Here is an 18,451-nt window from a genome sequence, read left to right on the forward strand (position 1 = left end):
AACCATGAAATATGCAAACGAATCTATAGTTACAAACTGCGGAGGAACCTTGAGGGGTAATGAAATGAGTTTGTTCACTGGCTTGTCATAGTGATTTCGTAAGTGCATACATATGTCAACACTTGCCAAAATGTACATTTAAATATGTGTAGGTTATTGTATGTCAATTATTCCTCAATAAAGCTGTTTTTAAAAAAGAGGTGTGATAAAATCAGGTAATAGAGGATCAGATGGACCAATTTTTTCCTCGGGAGAAGAATCATGTGTAAAAAACAACTTAGTAAACTATCGCTAATTGTCAAACCTTGGCTGGTGTGTTAGCAAAGGAAAAGAAAAGGCAGAGAGGTATTAGACTCAGGAGCAACCTGCAGTCTTTGGTTAAGGCACGTGCTGTATGAGTTGTCTGTGGGCGACATCTCCGGAGGGAAAGGATGCAGCCCACAGTTAAATCTGGGAGAATTTTTTCTGGCAGAAACAGGGTAAATTGGAGAGAGAACATGATTTGGCATTTTGGACGAGGAGAGTAAGGCCCCTGTCTAACGCACAGGGAAGGGGCTCGGAAACGCAGCAGAGCACAGGCAGTGGCCAAGCCCTGTTAGCGCAGTGGGGGAGGCCAGGCCCCGCTAGCGGTGATGAGACTACGCCGCAACTCCAGGCAGGATCCCGGAGGCCCAGAACCTTAATCCTCCACTATTGCTTCCTTCAGTTCCATCCCGGGAGGGGACACAGATGTTTGTGCGAGTCCCGCCCAAGTATACACTGGAGACCCTGGGAGAACAGCCGACCCTTCCCGGGAAACCCACAGCGCTGGAGCTAGAAGCTCCCGTGCCCAGCGCGTGCGCGCGGCGCGCAGGGAGGCAGTCTGGAAGTGAGGGAGCGCGCGCCCTTCACGTGACCCAGCCCGCGGGCGGCGACGCACACGACGCGCCCCTCACGTGGTCTGTCTTCAGCCCCGTCGCCGGCGGAGGCGGGCGCGGGCGCGTCCCTGTGGCCAGTCCCCCGGAGGAGTTGGTCGCACAATTATGAAAGACTCAGCTTCTGCTGCTAGTGCCGGAGCTGAGTTAGTTCTGAGAAGGTTTCCCTGGGCTGTCCTTGTCCGGCGGCCTCTGCTGCCGCCTCCGGAGACGCTTCCCGATAGATGGCTACAGGCCGCGGAGGAGGAGGAGGTGGAGTTGCTGCCCTTCCGGAGTCCGCCCCGTGAGGAGAATGGTACTGGACCCACGCAGGCCCCGGCGGGGGAATAGTCCCGGGGGTTGCGGAAGGGAGGGGGAGGGGGGGGGGACCCGACCGGCCAGTGTGTGTCCGGGGCCATGCTGCCTGGGGCGAAGGAACCCCTATTGCCTTCCGGACTTGCCCCGGCGGGACGGGAGTGCAGTTCGTTCGGGGGTGAGGGGCAGGAAGCAGGTAGCAAATCTCGCCCGACGGCTCGCCGCGGGAATCCCCACAGCGGAGCCCTGGCTCCGACCAGGGACCGCTCGAGGCGGCAGAAGCGCGAGCCAGGGAGTACCTGGATGAGCAGAGCGGCCGCAGCGCGCCAGACGCAGGGCTCAACCTCCGCATCTCCCGGGAGCGCCTTCCTCCTGGCGCCAGTTGCTAGCAGATAAGGGAGCCAAATGCTCTGCTAAAGTTCTGCTTGGAAAGGGAAGGAGGGCTGGGAGGGAACAAAAAAGGGATAGAGGACGCGGGATTGGAACTGTGCCTTGTTTGCTGCGCAGTAGATACTCCACAGGTACGTTTCCCTTTTGGAGCCAAAGAGGAGGGGTTTGACGGTATTGACGGTGGATCTGGTTTGCAGTTTTCTTTAGCAAGAATTAAACATTTTTATTGGGGGCGCTGCTGGAGGTATCGAGGCGATGTGTTGTCTGGATTTATATCTAACAACCCCATCTGTTGCTCTAGAGAAGGGTTAGTTGTGTTTTAAACCTACGGTGCAGAGTGGCGAGAGGGATGCGGTGCATTGCAGCTTTCGTTAGAGCCTGTTGTTGTTGTTGTTGTTGTTGTTGTTGTTGTTGTTGTTGTTGTTGTTGTTAAGGCCAGGGATCAAATTTGAAGATTTTTTTACGAAGAAAGTAATTTACAGGGACTTGAAGAGCGAGGTGTTTTTCTGGTCAGTACTTGAACTTGGTTTCGTGCAAACAACTCTCCCTCTGCTGGAGTCTGGCAGGTTTACTTTTCAGCAGAAGTTAATTTAGGTGCCATACAAAAGTGAAACCACGAATATAGTTATACTTTGAATAAATAATGCACCTTACACTGTTTTCCACCTTCTTTGGTAATGTAAAGTCAATAAAAACGTCGTTTTACTTTTTTTCCTAATTTTGAAAGAAGGGTTTAAGTTTCTTTACTGATGCCAGATTTTTTAACTTGTTACTTACATGGATTTTTAAGAGAATATGTTTTGGGGTGGGGGTTGAATGAGAGTTCCTTTTGTATGAAAAAAAGCAAACCATTAGTTCTGAATCTTCGGTGATGTGTCTAGTTTTTCTTTTTATGGTAAATAGTATAAATTTGAACATTATCATTTCAGTATCTTAAAAAACATTTAGATACCTTAGAAAATGGAAATTAAGATGATTCATCACCTTCAAAGGCATTGTTCCCTAATATTTTATTCATACAACCAGATACCTTTGTTTCTAATGACTTTCTAGTGAAAATTTATAATTTCTTAGTCTTACCTTAGATGCTCTTCTCAAACTCAGCCTCTTAATGTCTTGTTTGCATGCTTTGAAACCCAGCTTCCAAAAATTAAGATGTGGTCTGAGTTTCTCCTTTTCCTGCTCTCTTTCCATTCATGTCCAGTCTTTTTATAGCAGATGTGCTCCCCCAGACGGTATGTTGGTATACATAAGTTGTGCACCATCCTTGGCACATAATGTGAACTCAGTGTTGGTTGTACATGCTAACATTCCTGTTGATTTTACAGAGAGAAATTCTCACTTTAAAAATTTGAAATTTAGGATCTGATTTTAGTTTTTACATACTTGAGTCCTGACTGCTATTGAGTTCTGGAATTTTTTTTCTTTTTAAATTTCCAATTAAATTATAGTGAAAACTGAAAACTGAGGTTGTCCAATAATAATCTGTTGAGCCCCCTCAAATTTTAGGTCAGCACTGTGACCTGAAAATTCACTGAAGTATCTTGTATCTACACTGTATAATTCTTACTGTAAATTCTTATTTTAAAAAAAATTTTTTAACCTTTATTTTTGAGACAGAGAGAGACAGAGCATGAACGGGGGAGGGGCAGAGAGAGGGAGACACAGAATCTGAAACAGGCTCCAGGCTCTGAGCAGTCAGCACAGAGCCCGACGCGGGGCTCGAACCCACAGACAGCAAGACCACGACCTGAGCTGAAGTCAGACGCTTAACCGACTGAGCCACCAAGGTGCCCCTGTAAATTCTTATTTAAAGCATTTGCTTCTTTCTGGTAATCAGTTTCTTCTTTGACACTAAAAGAAAGCATACAAAATTTTTCTGCATTTTAAAAAGCTTTAAAACTAATCAGCTAACCATAAAATAATATAAAACAAAATACCAAGAAACACAAGTTAAAAAACTGGAGTGGAATCAAATTTTGTACAAAATTATCTGCCGTGGCTATTGGAAATAATTTGTTTTATTCATTTGGTAATCGCTTATTTAGTGGGTAATATATTCCAAGCACTGTCATAGGCACTGGAGCGGCAAATATGTGCTAGACAAGTTTTCCACTTTCAAACAGCTTACATTCTAGTTATTTATAAAAGATCTAGTTGTCAGTGGAAGGTGCATACATCATAAACAGTGTCTACTGTATTGCACACACTGTGATACCTTAATAGTTTTGAAGGCAGTACAGATAGGCAAAAACTAGGAGGATAGTGTGATACCATTGCATAGATTACTTTGAAAATACGGGGTAATCAAGGAGAGAAAGGAAAGTCTGGGTGGGTTTGCCCAAAAGCTGATAGTACTAGAGCCTTGTAGAGGCAGTAGGAATTGGAATTAAACTGGAGATAGAAGGGGCATTGAATTGGTGGTTTTAGTCCAAGGGAATTGAGGGTTAGAGGGAAGAAAATCCTTAGTTTATTCAGGGAACTACTGTACAAATACTTTATGTAGATATGAATGAGTGAAGTATGGGATGCTGGTGGGAGTATTCTGGAGACAGACAAGGACCAGATTTCTGAGGGCAATGTATGTCATGTGAAGAAGTTTGGATTTCATGCTGGAGATGTATGGGATCCACTTAAGGAAACAATATGGAAGGTGAATGGTGTGTGTTTAAGTTGAAAAGAGAGACCCATGAGGAGGCAATAGCAAGACTCCGACCAAATGTCAATGGTTTGAAATGAAGTAGTAGAAGATGGAACAGATTGAGATGTTTAGGAGATAGAATATTCAGAACTTGGTTACTTTGCGGAGTAAAGTATGTGTGTATTGGCAAATGTCAGTAATAAGAACGCGACATAAAATGAAAATGTGTTATAGTTGAAGTCATTACTTAAAATATGCAAATTAATACTCAAAGGCAGTACTTAAAATGTACATTTTTGGTTTTGATTTTTAAATAAAAGTCTGTTGACGCACAAGCACTTGCAAAAGTTTGAGAGTTCCGCCAATCAGATATTTTTGGTCTAGTGCTCTGATATTCTCTCTCTCTTTAACATTCTAATATGGAATATTTCACACATACAGAAATATAATAGGAAAATCAATCACCATATATCAATGACCAGTTTTGACAGTTTGAAATGTGTATTTTGTTTCCTCTATTATCACTCCCATTCCCCCTTAAATAGGATGACTTAAAAGCAAATCTTGGACATATCTATAAATGCTTCATTCTGTGTATCTCTAAAAAGATAAGGCTCTTAATACATCCATAGTACTATTAACACACCTGGAAAATGAGTAATTCTTTAATATAATTAAATATTCAGCTTATTTCCCTGATTGGTTCATGTTTTTCTTCAGTTGGCTTGTTTAATTCAGAATCCAAAGAATTCCATATAGCATTTGGTTGATAAATAAGTCTTTCAGTCTCTAGTAACCCCTCCTTTTTTTTTTTTTTTTTTTTGTCTTATCACTTACCATTTATTTAATAAGAAAAATCCAGATCATTTGTCCTGTAGAATTTCCCACAGCTTGGATTTTGTTCGATACATCTATACAGTGTGATGTAACTTGTTTCTCTATTTCCTGTGCTTAATCTAAAGACTTGATCAGATTGTGGTATGATATTTTGGCAAGAGTGCTTCACAGATCGTGCTATGTATCTTGTATTGCATCACATTAAGAAGCACATACTTTCTGATTGTTTTTCTTTTCTCTTTTCTTTTTTCTTTTCTTTTCTTTCTCTTGTTAGGATTGATCAGTGGGTTTGGTGGTGTTAGCTGCCTGATCAGTTGTGAATTTCTTGGTTAGACACTTACATAGTTTTAGTAGTAGCCATTGATGATTATTGCTATTGATCTGTTATTTCTTTCTAGGTTTTTCTTTTTTCTTATTTTTTGTAGTAACCTTTCAGTATATGATTACATTTTAGTTTCTTTTCTTTCTTTTTTTCTCTTTCTTTCTTTCTTTCCTTCTTTCTTTCTTTCTCTTCCTTTCCTTCTTTCTTTCTGACTTCCTTCCTTCCTTCCTTTCACAACTGCTTCTTAAATGCTTGCTTTAAATTTGGTACCTGGAGGTACCCAAATTCAGAGTAGTTGAGATTAGTTTAGAATGAGCATTATTTGGCTATCTGTAGGGATATTAACTGAGTCACTTAATGTGTGTTAATATAAAAGAACTTAGATATATGTCATTTTTATTTTTTTTAAGTTTACTTATTTATTTTGAGAAAGAGCAAGCAAGGGAGGGTTAGAGAGAGAGGAAGAGAGAGAATCCCAAGCAGGCTGCATGCTCAGCCTGGAGCCCAACACAGGGCATGATCTCACTATGGCACGATCACGACCGGAGCCACCATCAAGAGTTGGGACGCTTTTGATGTATGGTGGTAGGCAGTTTTTTTGAAGTTGGTAGACTTGGCTCTTCACATAAGCATCTCTGCCAAATCATACTCTTTTAGGAGCACTGCTGTTACCCTCTCTGTCTGTAAAAAGAAGATGATAATCTTTACTTGATATCAGGAGAATACTAGGATTAAAGTTTGTGAGACACTATTTGTCCCTCTTTGCATCATGAAAAAATGTTACTAAACACCTCAACTATCTAGCTACCAGACTGCTGGAAACCACTACTTTTAGAAACTCAGCTCCTCATGGAAAAACACTTTTGAGCCACATCATTATTAGGAATATAGCAACCTGAGCCCACAGTTCACTGATCGAAAAATATGTGCAAAGTGAAAGTTAGTAGGCTTAGTTACCTATTTTCCTCTGACAATTTGGTAGTATGCTGGGAATGAATAGAAGGAAAGTTATCTGAGAAGCAGATTATTACTGTAAGGAGATTGGATAAACATTAACTAGACTAGAAATATAGGTCTATAAATTACCCTTGGGTATATAAACCAGTGGTCTTCCTTGTCTTTAAGAGTATAATTTACAATACCTAATACCCAGAAGGTACTCTTGATTTAGAAACGTGTGTAACAGGCTTTAGACCGATTTTCATAATATTAGCTAACATGTAGTAGCATTTAGCTGTGGTCATTGTTCTAAATGTTTTACATATATTATTGCATATTATTACTCTCAAAAGAAATTCTTGAAGTAGGCACTTTTTCTCCATTATTTATGGAAGGAACAGAGAGGCAAAATCACTCAACCAAAGGTCATTAGGCCAGTAAGTGGTACAGTAGATAATTGACTCACCAAATTATGCACTTGGAGAAGGACCTTGATACTCAGAGACGTGTATATTTGTGAGATCTAAGATGGCAAGTGTTATGTTAATTAAAAAGTTAAGGTCATTTTTTTTAATATTAAAAAATTTTTTTTAAAGTTTATTTATTTTGAGAGAGAAAACGCACGAGCAAGGTAGGGACAGAGAGAGAGGGAGAGAGAGAGAGAGAGAGAGAGAGAAAGAGAAAGAGAAAGAGAGAGAGAATCCCAAGCAGGCTCTGCACTGTCATTGCAGAGCCTGATGTGGGGCTTGAACTCACAAACCATGAGACCATGATCTAAGTGGAAGGGAGAGAGAGAGAGAGAGAGAGAGAGAGAGAGAGAGAGAGAATCCCAAGCAGGCTCTGCACTGTCATTGCAGAGCCTGATGTGGGGCTTGGAACTCACAAACCATGAGACCATGATCTAAGTGGAAGTCAGGAGTTGGATGCTTAACTGACTGAGTCATCCAGGTACTTCAAAAGTTAAGGTCATGAAGAATGTGTTACCTTAAAAAAATTTATTTACCATATTTTTTCTTCATATGCTGTAAAACTTAGAATTTTCTTTATTACCAAATTTCTATGTAATATCCTTAAGATAAATTATTCAGAATTCAGTTGTATGCATCATATACATTGTATACATTGTCGAAGTGCAGAGATTTACTAGTCAGAAGGAATCCTTAGTAGATTGGAAATTCCTTAAGTAGATTTCTGTGATGGGTAGAACTCTTTCATAAAAACTGTGAAAATCTAACATAAGTGTATTAACAAATACTCAGAGATAGAGAATAGATTGGTAGGGTTTACTCACAATATGAAGGCTGGAGTTTTGTAATAGAGAATGTCCTAATGTTTTCTTTAGATTTGTCTTTTTCAGATTAACTTTTGTGGCATCATCTGAAAGTATATCAGTGGTCATTGAATTAGATTAATGTGATGGATCCATTTAATTCAACAGATTCTGTTGCTTTGGCAAAAATATTAGGTAACAAGGAGACAGGAATAAAAGTGAAGAATTTAAATTGTACTGTTTGATTACAGGTACATAATATTTTTAAATAAATGTATATAATTTGAATTCTTTGGTAATTGTTTTTTGTTGTGGAATTCAGATCGATAAAAGTGTGATCGTAATGTAATAGCAGTCTATGTACTTACCGCCCAGCTTGAGAAATAAAATATTGGAGGTAAAATTGAAACTTCCAAGTACTTCATCAAAATCCCATTCCACTTTCCACTTCTGCAGGCATAACTATCTCCTGTTGTTCCTTTGCTTGCTTTTTGTAGTTGTAAATATATATTATATATCTTATATATGTTGTATATATGTAGTATTGTCTCTCTATGTATTATAGAATTATAACACATAGTAGTTCCTGGTAGTTTTATATATATGTAATTACGTACATCTTTTTATGGACTTTTTAAAAAAAATTTTTTTTAACATTTATTTAGAGCATGAGCAGGGGAAGGGGACAGAGAGACACACACAGAATCTGAGGCAGCCTTCAGGCTCTGAGCTGTTAGCACAGCTCAACATTAGGTTTTGGAGGTTTATTCATATTAATGATACAGGTAAGGTCTAGTTCACCACTTTCATTTTGTTTTTATTTACTTTTTTTTTTATCTTTGTTCTCATTCAAAGTTAACATTACTACTTCTCTGTAAGATATCCTCCCCGTGCATGCTCAGAGCAGCTTTTTAGTTTACCTCTTTTAACTGCTGTTTACTATTCCGTTATAGAATATACTATCTGTCCATTTTACTGTTGTTTGGCATTTGGGTTTTTTGTGTTTTTTTTTGTTTTTTTTTGTTTTTTTTTTACAAATAATGGTGCATGTATGTATCATCTAATGTAATGTACAAGTGTGAGAATTTTTCTAAGATGCATATATCTAGAAGTAGAATTGGTAAATCGTAGGGTGGGTGCATTTTCAACTTTAGAGATAATTGCCAAAGTGTTGACCAAAGTAGTTGTGTGGTTTATACTCCCTATAAAGTATATGAGAATTTCCAATTCTGCCAACATCTTTGCCACACTTCATTGATTAGGTTCTTTTATTTTGCCAGACTCATGAATGTGAAGTAGTTCCTCATTGTTTTAATTTGCATGTTACTGACCACTAATACTGAGTATTATTTCAGGTTATGAGTTTTGGCTATGGTTTACTTGTCTCTGATGAATTGCCTATTTATAGTCTTTGCTCATTTTTCTATTGGATTATTTTTTTCTTATTTACTTGTAGAAGTTCTTTATGTATTCTGCATATTTTTGGGTGGTACTTTATGGCTACAAATATCTTTTCTAGCCTGTAGAAAAGGCTAGTAGAGTAAAAATTTCTTAACTTTTTACTTGGTTAATGGTAAGCTATTTACTTATTTTAGGTTGTTGATGTACATTTTTTTTAATGTTTATATTTTAAAAAAATTTTAACGTTTATTCATTTTTTTTTGAGGGAGTGAGTGGGGGAGGGGCAGTGAGAGAGGGAGACACAGAATCAGAATCTGAAGCAGGCTCCAGGCTCAGAGCTGTCAGTACAGAGCCCAATGCAGAGCTAGAAGTCACAGACCACAATATCATGACCTGAGCCGAAGTCAGATGCCCAACCAACTGAGCCACCCAGGCGACCCAGATGTTTATTATTTTTGAGAGAGAGAGAGAGATGGGGGGACCAAGCGCAATGGTGAAGGGACACAGAGAGAGGGAGACACAGAATCTGAAGCAGTCTGAAGCAGGCTCCAGGCTCTGAGCCGTCAGCACGGAGCCTGACGTTGGCTTGAACCCACCAACCATAAGACCATGACCTAACCTGGAGTCAGATGCTCAACTGACTGAGCCACCCAGGTGCCCCGATGTACATTGGTTTTTAATGTTAGTGTTATAATTTATCTGTATTTTCTCCTTTTTTTAAAAAAAAAATTTTATTTAAATAATTTCTGCACTCAATGGGGGGCTCAAACTCACAGCTCTGAGACCAAGAGTCTCATGCTCTTCCAACTGAGCCAGCCAGGTGCCCCTATCAGTATTTTCTTTATAGCATGTGCCTTTTATTTTCCTGAGGTCATAAAGTTATTCTATTTTTTTTTTTTTTTGGTAGAAATTTTAAAGTTTTGCTTTTCACATTTTGACTTTAATCCATGTAGTATTCATTTTTTTTTTTTAATTTTTTTTTCAACGTTTTTTATTTATTTTTGGGACAGAGAGAGACAGAGCATGAACGGGGGAGGGGCAGAGAGAGAGGGAGACACAGAATCGGAATCAGGCTCCAGGCTCCGAGCCATCAGCCCAGAGCCTGACGCGGGGCTCGAACTCACGGACTGCGAGATCGTGACCTGGCTGAAGTCGGACGCTTAACCAACTGCGCCACCCAGGCGCCCCCATGTAGTATTCATTTTTGGATTTAGTGTGATAGTTCATATACACAGAATAAATCATATCTTCCCCTAATTCATATTGTTCTCTCCATCACACAACAAAAGTTTCCTTCAAGGTAAGTTTTTGTTTCCAAGCAACTTGTTCCATTGTTCTGTTTGTCTGTTCCTGTGTCGGTATATTTATTTTGTTTTTTTAGCACTCTTAGGTGTCTAGGTAAAATAACTTAGCATAAACAATTAAAAATGTGAGGGCACCTGGGTGGCTCAGTTGGTTGAGCATCCAGCTCTTGCTTTCAGCTCAGGTCATGAACCCAGGGTTGTGGGATTGAGCCCCATGTCAGGCTCTTTGCTGAGTGTGGAGCCTGGTTGAGATTTTCTCTGCTCCCTCTCCCTCTGCCCTTCTTCCCCATTCGTGCTCTCTCTCGCTCTCTTTAAAAAAAATAACAAAAAATTAAAAGTTTTTTTGGCCAACATGCTTATTTTTTTTTTAAGTTCATGGGGGGGATGGGCAGTGGTGGCCGAAAGAAAGGAAGAGAGAGAGAGAATCCCAGGCAGGCTCCTCACACTGTCAGTGCAAAGCCCCATATGGGCTCAAACCCACAAACCATGATATTATGTCCTGAGCTAAAGTTCGATGCTTAACCAACTGAGCCATCCAGGTGGCCCTTGGCCAACATGCTTATTATCTTTTTTATCTTGATGAGTGTCGATCCCTTTTCATTTTATTAATAATTCTTTATATTAAAATGAATTACTCTAGGTAAGACTCTTTCTAGAATACATAAGGAAAAAATTACTACTCTTTGAGCTAGATTCAGGTTGGCCACATTTTAGACTCAATTGTGCCTTGTCTTCATTTATTTAGTACCGTAGACTCCCAAGATATAGCATGATGGCAACTGCTCACAGTTCTTCATCAAACATTTTCTGTTCCATAAATCTAGGGTAATATTGGACTGTTAAACAACCAGAGTAGCAATCTCCATGAGGTCAGCAGGAAAGCAAAATAGAAAATAAGGTTGGATATAATAAGACTCTCTTTACAAACATAGTTATAGTCGGAATTTGATTCAGTTTAATTTTTTTAATATATAAAACTTCAACTGTTTGTTATTCCAGAGAGACTTTTCAGTAGTGTCTTTAAGATCCTCTCAGAGAATTCACATCTGAATTACCAGTGATACCTAATTATTAGTGAATTAGTTAAGTAGTTGGCAGCCAATTAAGAATAAGAGCAGAACTCTAGAGTAACGGCCTTTAAGAATGCCAGAAGGTCAAATGAGTTGGGCTCTAGATAGAGGGAGAAAGATAGAGGAAGTCAGAGTGCCAGCCTATTTCAACATTTTGCTTTAGGCTAGCCTTAATTTTTCTTTGTCACTGTCTGTGCCATTGTTGGCAGGCATATTGACCTGTGTACAAATTTTTCACATAACTCAATTTCTAGGTCTGTAACGTCATTTAATTTTTAAGTATATGCATTTTATTAATATGTAAACCCCTTTTTAATTTTTTTTTGAGTGTGGGTCACATTTTCCTATTTTTTCTTAAGTCTAGTCATTTTGAATTGTGTAATAGACACTGTGAATGTTACCTTTTAGACTCTTGAGTTCTGTTATACCCCTTCTGAAGACTTGATTCTTTTTAAAGTAGTTGTTATGAACTCAGTGTTTGTGCCACTCTCCCCTAAATTCTTTGTTAAAGCCCTAACCTCCAGTGTAATGGCATTTGGACATGGGGTCTTTGGGAGGTAATTAGGGTTAGATGAGGTCATGAGGGTAAGGCCCTTATAAGAAGAGACACCAGAGAGCTTGCCCTGTACCATGTGAAGACACAGTGAGAAGATAGTTTTCTGCAGCCCAAGGAGAGAGTCTTTATCAGACACGGACCCTGTTGGAACCTTGATTGATGTTGGATTACAGTTTCTATAACTGTGAGAAAGTGAATTTTGGTTGCTTAAGCCACCTAGCTTATGGTATTTGTTATGGCACTCAGAATAGATTAAGATAGTAGTTGATTTACTTGACTGTACTCAGATTCCAAACTCTGTCTCATGGTGGGCAGCCAAAGTGTCCGTTCAGTTCTTTTATTCTTAATTGGGCTGCTTGGAGTCTGTACTGTGTATACATTTTTCATGGGTCGGCCATAGGTTGGGGCACCCTTTATGTGACTTTTTCCTTTGAAGGACTTTTCCCATCGCTTTCCAACTGCTTTTGTCACCTTGAGCTTGATATTTTGTTTTTTTTAAGCCAGTAAGACTCTGGGATTTCTATTGGAGTCTTAGCTGTTCAGTAGGTATGGAGTGGGGCCTCTTACCAGAAAAGCCTTAAAAACTGGAAAACTCATTCAGTGCTGTCCTTTCATTTTTAATAGACTCCATTGAATTTCTGCCTGCTTTTGGGTCTTTAGTATGTAAACTAGTTGTTTTTTTTTTTTTGTTTGTTTGCTTGTTTTTGTTTTTATTTTGTCCAAAGTTTATGGCTGTTATTTGTGGGAGGGTTAGTCTGCTAGAGCTAACATAGCTAGCAGCTCCTTTTTAATATTAATATATAGAATCATAGAGTGTATTTAGTTTTAAAAGTAGATTGATTTCCAATTGTTATCTTGAAGTAGAAAAAAGCAGTCTTTCATTTTTTCCCCCAATTTTTACCATTAGCATGTAGGTGGGAAGGAGATATGCTGGTACTAATTTATGGAGACAGTGGATGAGGTTAGAGGGTTTATTTATAATGTATGTGCGCCCCTTATTGCTAGTAGACAGGAAGAATTTATAACTTAAGGAATTTTGAAGCATTGTTGAGATTTGATAGTGTGTTAGGCATTCTGCTGAAACGCCTTGCGTGGATCATTTTGTTTTATCTTCAGAGCGACATTATAAGATAGGTATTGTTATTAGGTTACAACGTCAGAAACTTGCCTAAGGTTGCATGGATAGTAAACAACAAAGCTATAATTCTAACTCCAGTTACTCAGACTCCAGAATTTCTGCTCTTTCACTACTGAAGATCACGAAGTGATTTTTAAGTTAATTTCTAGTGCTAACATTCTGTGATTATAGTTAGTTTTTACTTTACCTAAAACATTTAAGTTTAGGAATTTTCTGGTTTGTGTTCATAGTGTGCCACCTCTTGGTAAAATTCAGTAATGCAGCCCAGCAAAACAAGGAGAAGAGAAGTATAAAAATAGAAATAAATATATGTTTAAAATCCATGCACATTTCATTGGGTATGTGATGGCAGGGAAGAAACTCAGAATTCCAAAACTTGCATAAACCTATCGTTGGGAGGGATTTATAACCATCACCTGGGGGTATGTGACTCTCAGGTGGACCGCAAGCCCTTGAAATAGAATTGGTGAATATTAAAGTTAGGGGAAGCTATAAGAGATAGTCTTGAAACATGCTAATGTCATTGATGTCCCTACAGACACAAAATTTGGTAAAAATTTGTGAGCATCAAGAGTGACACGATTTAAGTTACTTAGCAAACAGTTTCACTAAAGTTTTGGATGGATATGCCAATTAGAAACTACTATGGAAAGTTTGAGGTTTTGAAAGGACAGCACTGGCTGTTTATTTTTTATTTTTTATTTTTTTTATTTCAGAGAGAGAAAGAGTGTGTGCATGAGTGGGGGAGAGGGAGAGAGAGAATCTTAAGCAGATTCCATGTTGAGTGTGGAACCGACGTGGGGCTCGATCCCCATGTCCCTGGGATGACCTGAGCCCAAATCAAGAGTGGTCTTTCAACCAACTGAGCTACCCAGGTGCCCCTGGCTATCTGTTTAGAAAAAGAATGATAAAATGAAACTAATTTGTGAGCAAGATTTGTGTTGTGTCCTAAAATTCAGTAGCACTCCTATTTTGAGTAGTTACAAAATGAATACTAAAAGTGGCTGAAGTGTCTTAGGTTGATGGTGATTGGAAAGACCATTATTTCTGGAAAAAAACTAGTATATGTACTCAAAGTACTAGATTTTTTTGCTCAGTGATGTTTAGGGTTTATTGTTTTATATATATACAATTTGTATATGATTTATTGTATTTTTTTATTTATTTCATTTATTTTATTTATATAGGACTTATATATGATTTATATATATTTATAGATGATACAACATGTATAAATATATGATTATTTTAAGTGTTTTTTCTTTTGAAATTCCTACAGGAAAAATAACTTTGTTAATGAACATTTAAAATTCTTCAGTCCCACCTTTTTTTTTTTCCCCCTCATTGAAAAGCAACTCTTTATTAGGGACCCAGTAAGTTGCACACGTTTGTTGAAAAATAATGGTAGAAGTGAATTTGAAGAAAAGATGGGAAACCAGGACTATATTAATAATCATTCTGTAGTTTTGTTAAAAAAGGCATCGTGCAGGGAAGCCTAGATGGCTCGTCAGTTAAGCGCCCAACTTCACCTCAGGTCAAGATCTTGAGGTTTGTGAGTTCCAGCCCCACGTAGGGCTCTCTGCTGACAGCCTGGAGCCTGCTTTGGATTCTGTGTCTTCTTCTCTCTCTCTGCCCCTCCCCAACTAGTGGTCACTCTCTCTCTCTCAAAAATAAACATTAAAAAAATTAAAAAAAAAAAAAAGAAACCCCGAAGGCATCATGCTAAAGTAAAGGATTTGGAAATTGTCTCTTGTATCCATTACTTTACTAGTCCAGAACCCCATTGCCCCTCCCACAAGTACTGGTGGCTCTAGTTTACTTTTATTTGTCTCCCTAATTAATTAATCTTCCTATCCAGAGCTCTGATCATTTCTTAATGTTAAATTCTACTTGGGATTCCTTATTTTCCATATAGAACCATCTCTTAAATAAAAATGTGAAATATTTTTATTAACATTTAGTTAGGAAGGCATAGCTATGAAAAGTATATACCTGTGACTCATTTTTGTGAGTATTTCAATGGGTACATATCCAAAGTTTTGCAAACCAGCATTTAGACTTAACTGGGCCATTAGTTCATTGCTGTAGAGCAGTCCAAATTGTTGGAATCTGCCCCTATCCCAACCCTGTTTGAATAACTATAGCTGAAGTTGCTTTAGGCAGGCTAGGAACAGAATAGGGGGAAAGCTAATACTGGTTAGCAGTAGTTAGTAATTAACAATACCTTTTGGGAGAAGTATGTTAGCCCTTCTGTTCTTCACCGCCCACCCACCCCCCCCATGTTCAGAAAATTACCCTTGATCTTAGTCAAAGGGCCAAGAAGCAATCCTTGTTCAGAAAATTATACACAAAATTAAACCTAGGCATTCCCCTTTTAAAGTAATTAATGTATTTTTACTCAGTGGCTTATTTAAAGCGTATCATCAAGTGATCTTGAAATGCTTATCTTAAATTTCTCTTGAAAAGTCAGTAGAGGATTTGGAGTCAGGGCAAACAATTAGCTATGTGACTTTGGGCAGTTTCTTAACTTCTGTGTCTAACTAGTTTGTGCATCTATAATGAGGGAATACTAATAGCACCCAATTCATAGGATTACTGTGAGAATAGGATGAGTTAACGCATATAAAACATTTAGAACAGTGCCTGAAAAATGCACTATCTACTAATTAAAGTTACCTCTTGTTATATGCACTTTGGGCAAAGGGTTTACAAAAGATACAATGTCAACTGTGTTTTTAGGCAACATTTTTTATGTGACATATGGGTAAATTTATGTGAATTGGGAAACCAAAAATATTGGCTAATAGAAAAGTAAGTCATAGCTTTGGGTTTCCCTTTGTTCAGTGACTCCTGTACTGGGCATTTCCTTTGTGGGGGACCTTGTCATCTATGAAGCTGTTAACAAGAGATACTGGCTTTTGAGGTTTATGAGGCAAGGGCAGATCCTGTACCTGCTCATTGTGTATCTTGTCACCTTGCACTTAAGCTGTCTGTTGCATGTTTGATCCAGAGACTCCCACCAAACAGGAATAGTTGATGCTGCCTTGTTGGTAGTCTGTGACTCCAGTGTTTTTGTTTTTTTTTTTTTTAAGTTTATTTATTTTGAGTGTGAGAGAGCATGAGTGGGGGAGGGGCAGTGAGAGAGGGAGAGAGATTCCCAAGCAGGCTCCATACTGTCAGTGTGGAGCTCCATGTGGGACTTGAACTCACAAACTGTGAGATCATGACCTGAACCGAAGTCACATGCTCAACTGACTGAGCCACCCAGGCACCCCCCCCCCCCCCCGCTTTTTTTAATGTTCACTTATTTGGAGAGCGAGTGAGTGCTCATGTGTGAGTAGGAGAAGGGCAGAAGGAGAGAACCCTAAGCAGGCCCTGGGCTTATGCAGTACTTAACTTGGGACTTGATCTCACTACCATGACATCATGAACTGAGTCGAAATCAAGAGTCCATCGCTTAACACCCTGAGCCACCCAGGCGCCCCACCCCAATCTATTTTTATAAGAGGCCATGCCAAATGTAGCTATGGGATTATGAGAGTCTTTGGGGGGGGGGGGGTGTCTTTATTTCTGGTTGAGCCTAGAAAGACCCCTGCCCCCATGGGTTTGTACTCCTTTGATCTTCATTTGTTATACAAAGCAAATTGTAAACACCACTGTCAGGGATGCCTGGCTGGCTCAGTCAGAAAAGCATGTGACTCTTGATCTGGAGTTTGTGAATTGGAGCCCCATGTTGGGTATAGAGATTACTAAAAACAAAGCAAAACACAGCAAAACAACCACTTTGTATTTGAAAACATATGGCTTGAGGTGTTTTATAAACTTGTAACTGTAATAGAAGATCATTGCTGGAATATTTTACCTCTAACTTATTCTGAATTTATTGTCTTTTAATAACTTTTTTCTTTATCTTCATGTTGGGTTTTCAGAATCTGCAAATCGTTTTTCATCAGTTTTGGGAAATTCTTATCATTTCTTTAAACATTGCCTTTGCACATTCTTTCCCTTTTCTCCTTCTGGAACTCTGATTAAACATACATTTGTTCTCTTCATTCTGTTTTTATATGTTTCTTAACCCTCCCCTGCCTTTCAAGTAGCTTTATTGTGGTATAATGCACATACTCTAAAATTTGCCCTCTGTAAGTATACAAGTTTGATGGCTTTTAGTAAATTTAGTTTTGTAACCACCACAATACAGTTTTAGCACACTTCTGTCCTCTCCCAAAGTTTCCTAGTATGTGTTTGCAGTTTATCACTGCTGTTACTCTTAGCCCCAGGCATTTACTAAACTTAACAGTTCCTATGTTTTTGTCTTTTTCTAGAAATTTCATGCAAATGCAGTTACATAATCTTATGTGCCTTTTTTCACTTAGTGTAATGTTTTTGAGGTGTAGCAATGTTGCATGTTATCCTTAGCTTGTCCCTCTTACTAAGTAGTATACTATTATATGGATATTTTATTTTGTTGCCTCTTACGAATATTGCTTCTGTGAACATTCAGATACAAGTCTGTGTGTGGACATGTTTTTCTTTTTCTTGGAAAGATACTTCAGAGTGGAATTGCTGGGTGATAGTAAGTTTATGTTTAAAATGACCAAACTTTCCCATATTATCTGTATCTGAATTATATTAATAAGTGAACAAGCAATAAGTGTATAGCAATAAGTACAATCACTAACCTGCCTTTTCTTTTTTTACAAACCATTTCCAATTTGTCTAAGAGATGCAAACTTTATATATATTTTTAATGTTTATTTTTGAGGGAGGCGGGGGAGGTGCAGAGAGTAAGGGAGACACAGAGTCCAAAGCAGGCTCCAGACTCTGAGCTGTCAGCAGAGCCCGATGTGGGGCTGGAACTCACGAGGCGTGATCATGACCTGAGCCTGTCAGATGCTTAACCAACTGAGCCACCCAGGCGCCCCTAAGAGATGCAGACTTTAAATAAGCAAATCACAATGTAATTTCAGCACTACTCCTGAATCCTGCGTTTCTTAATAATAGCATAATGAAAATTTCATGAGTTTCAAGCAGCAGGTTAATTAAGTTGGTTTTGGTAGAAGTTCAGCCTCACATCATCATATGTTAGAGTAGCACTACCAAATATTTTTTTTAAGTTACAAGCAGAAATTCCATGAAATGTCTTGTCTTTTCAGTTACATGTGCTCTGCCTTAGTTTCAGTGTATGGTTGTGGAGTGGGAGAAAGGTCTAGATTAGGAATAATATACTGGTAGTTTAAACTGACATGGCCAGATCTTTTGGTTCTCAGGACAGTGCTTTAAATGTGATCCTGGGGATGATGGCCCTATTACTCTGTAGTTCCATAAGACTGTGAGGGATGGTGTTGGAAATTGCATTTTTAAATAGTGTAAGCCTC

The 18,451-nt window shown here is 38.7% G+C and overlaps 1 protein-coding gene across 3 annotated transcripts in view; it reads left to right on the forward strand.

Moving 5' to 3' along the window:
• The first annotated feature begins 1,101 nt into the window (after positions 1 to 1,101).
• The window catches only part of TRPM7 (transient receptor potential cation channel subfamily M member 7), a 121,789-nt gene continuing 104,439 nt past the window's right edge, over positions 1,102 to 18,451 (forward strand). For all 3 annotated transcript variants that reach the window (XM_019442135.2, XM_019442137.2, XM_019442136.2), the window contains exon 1: positions 1,102 to 1,209. In XM_019442135.2, the coding sequence (XP_019297680.1) occupies positions 1,207 to 1,209 (3 nt within the window). In that variant the 5' untranslated portion in view covers positions 1,102 to 1,206. The remainder of the gene's footprint in view (positions 1,210 to 18,451) is intronic.

This window comes from Panthera pardus, unplaced genomic scaffold (assembly GCF_024362965.1).
Source record: "Panthera pardus isolate Hobbes unplaced genomic scaffold, ASM2436296v1 HiC_scaffold_24, whole genome shotgun sequence".
Lineage (NCBI taxonomy): Eukaryota > Metazoa > Chordata > Mammalia > Carnivora > Felidae > Panthera > Panthera pardus.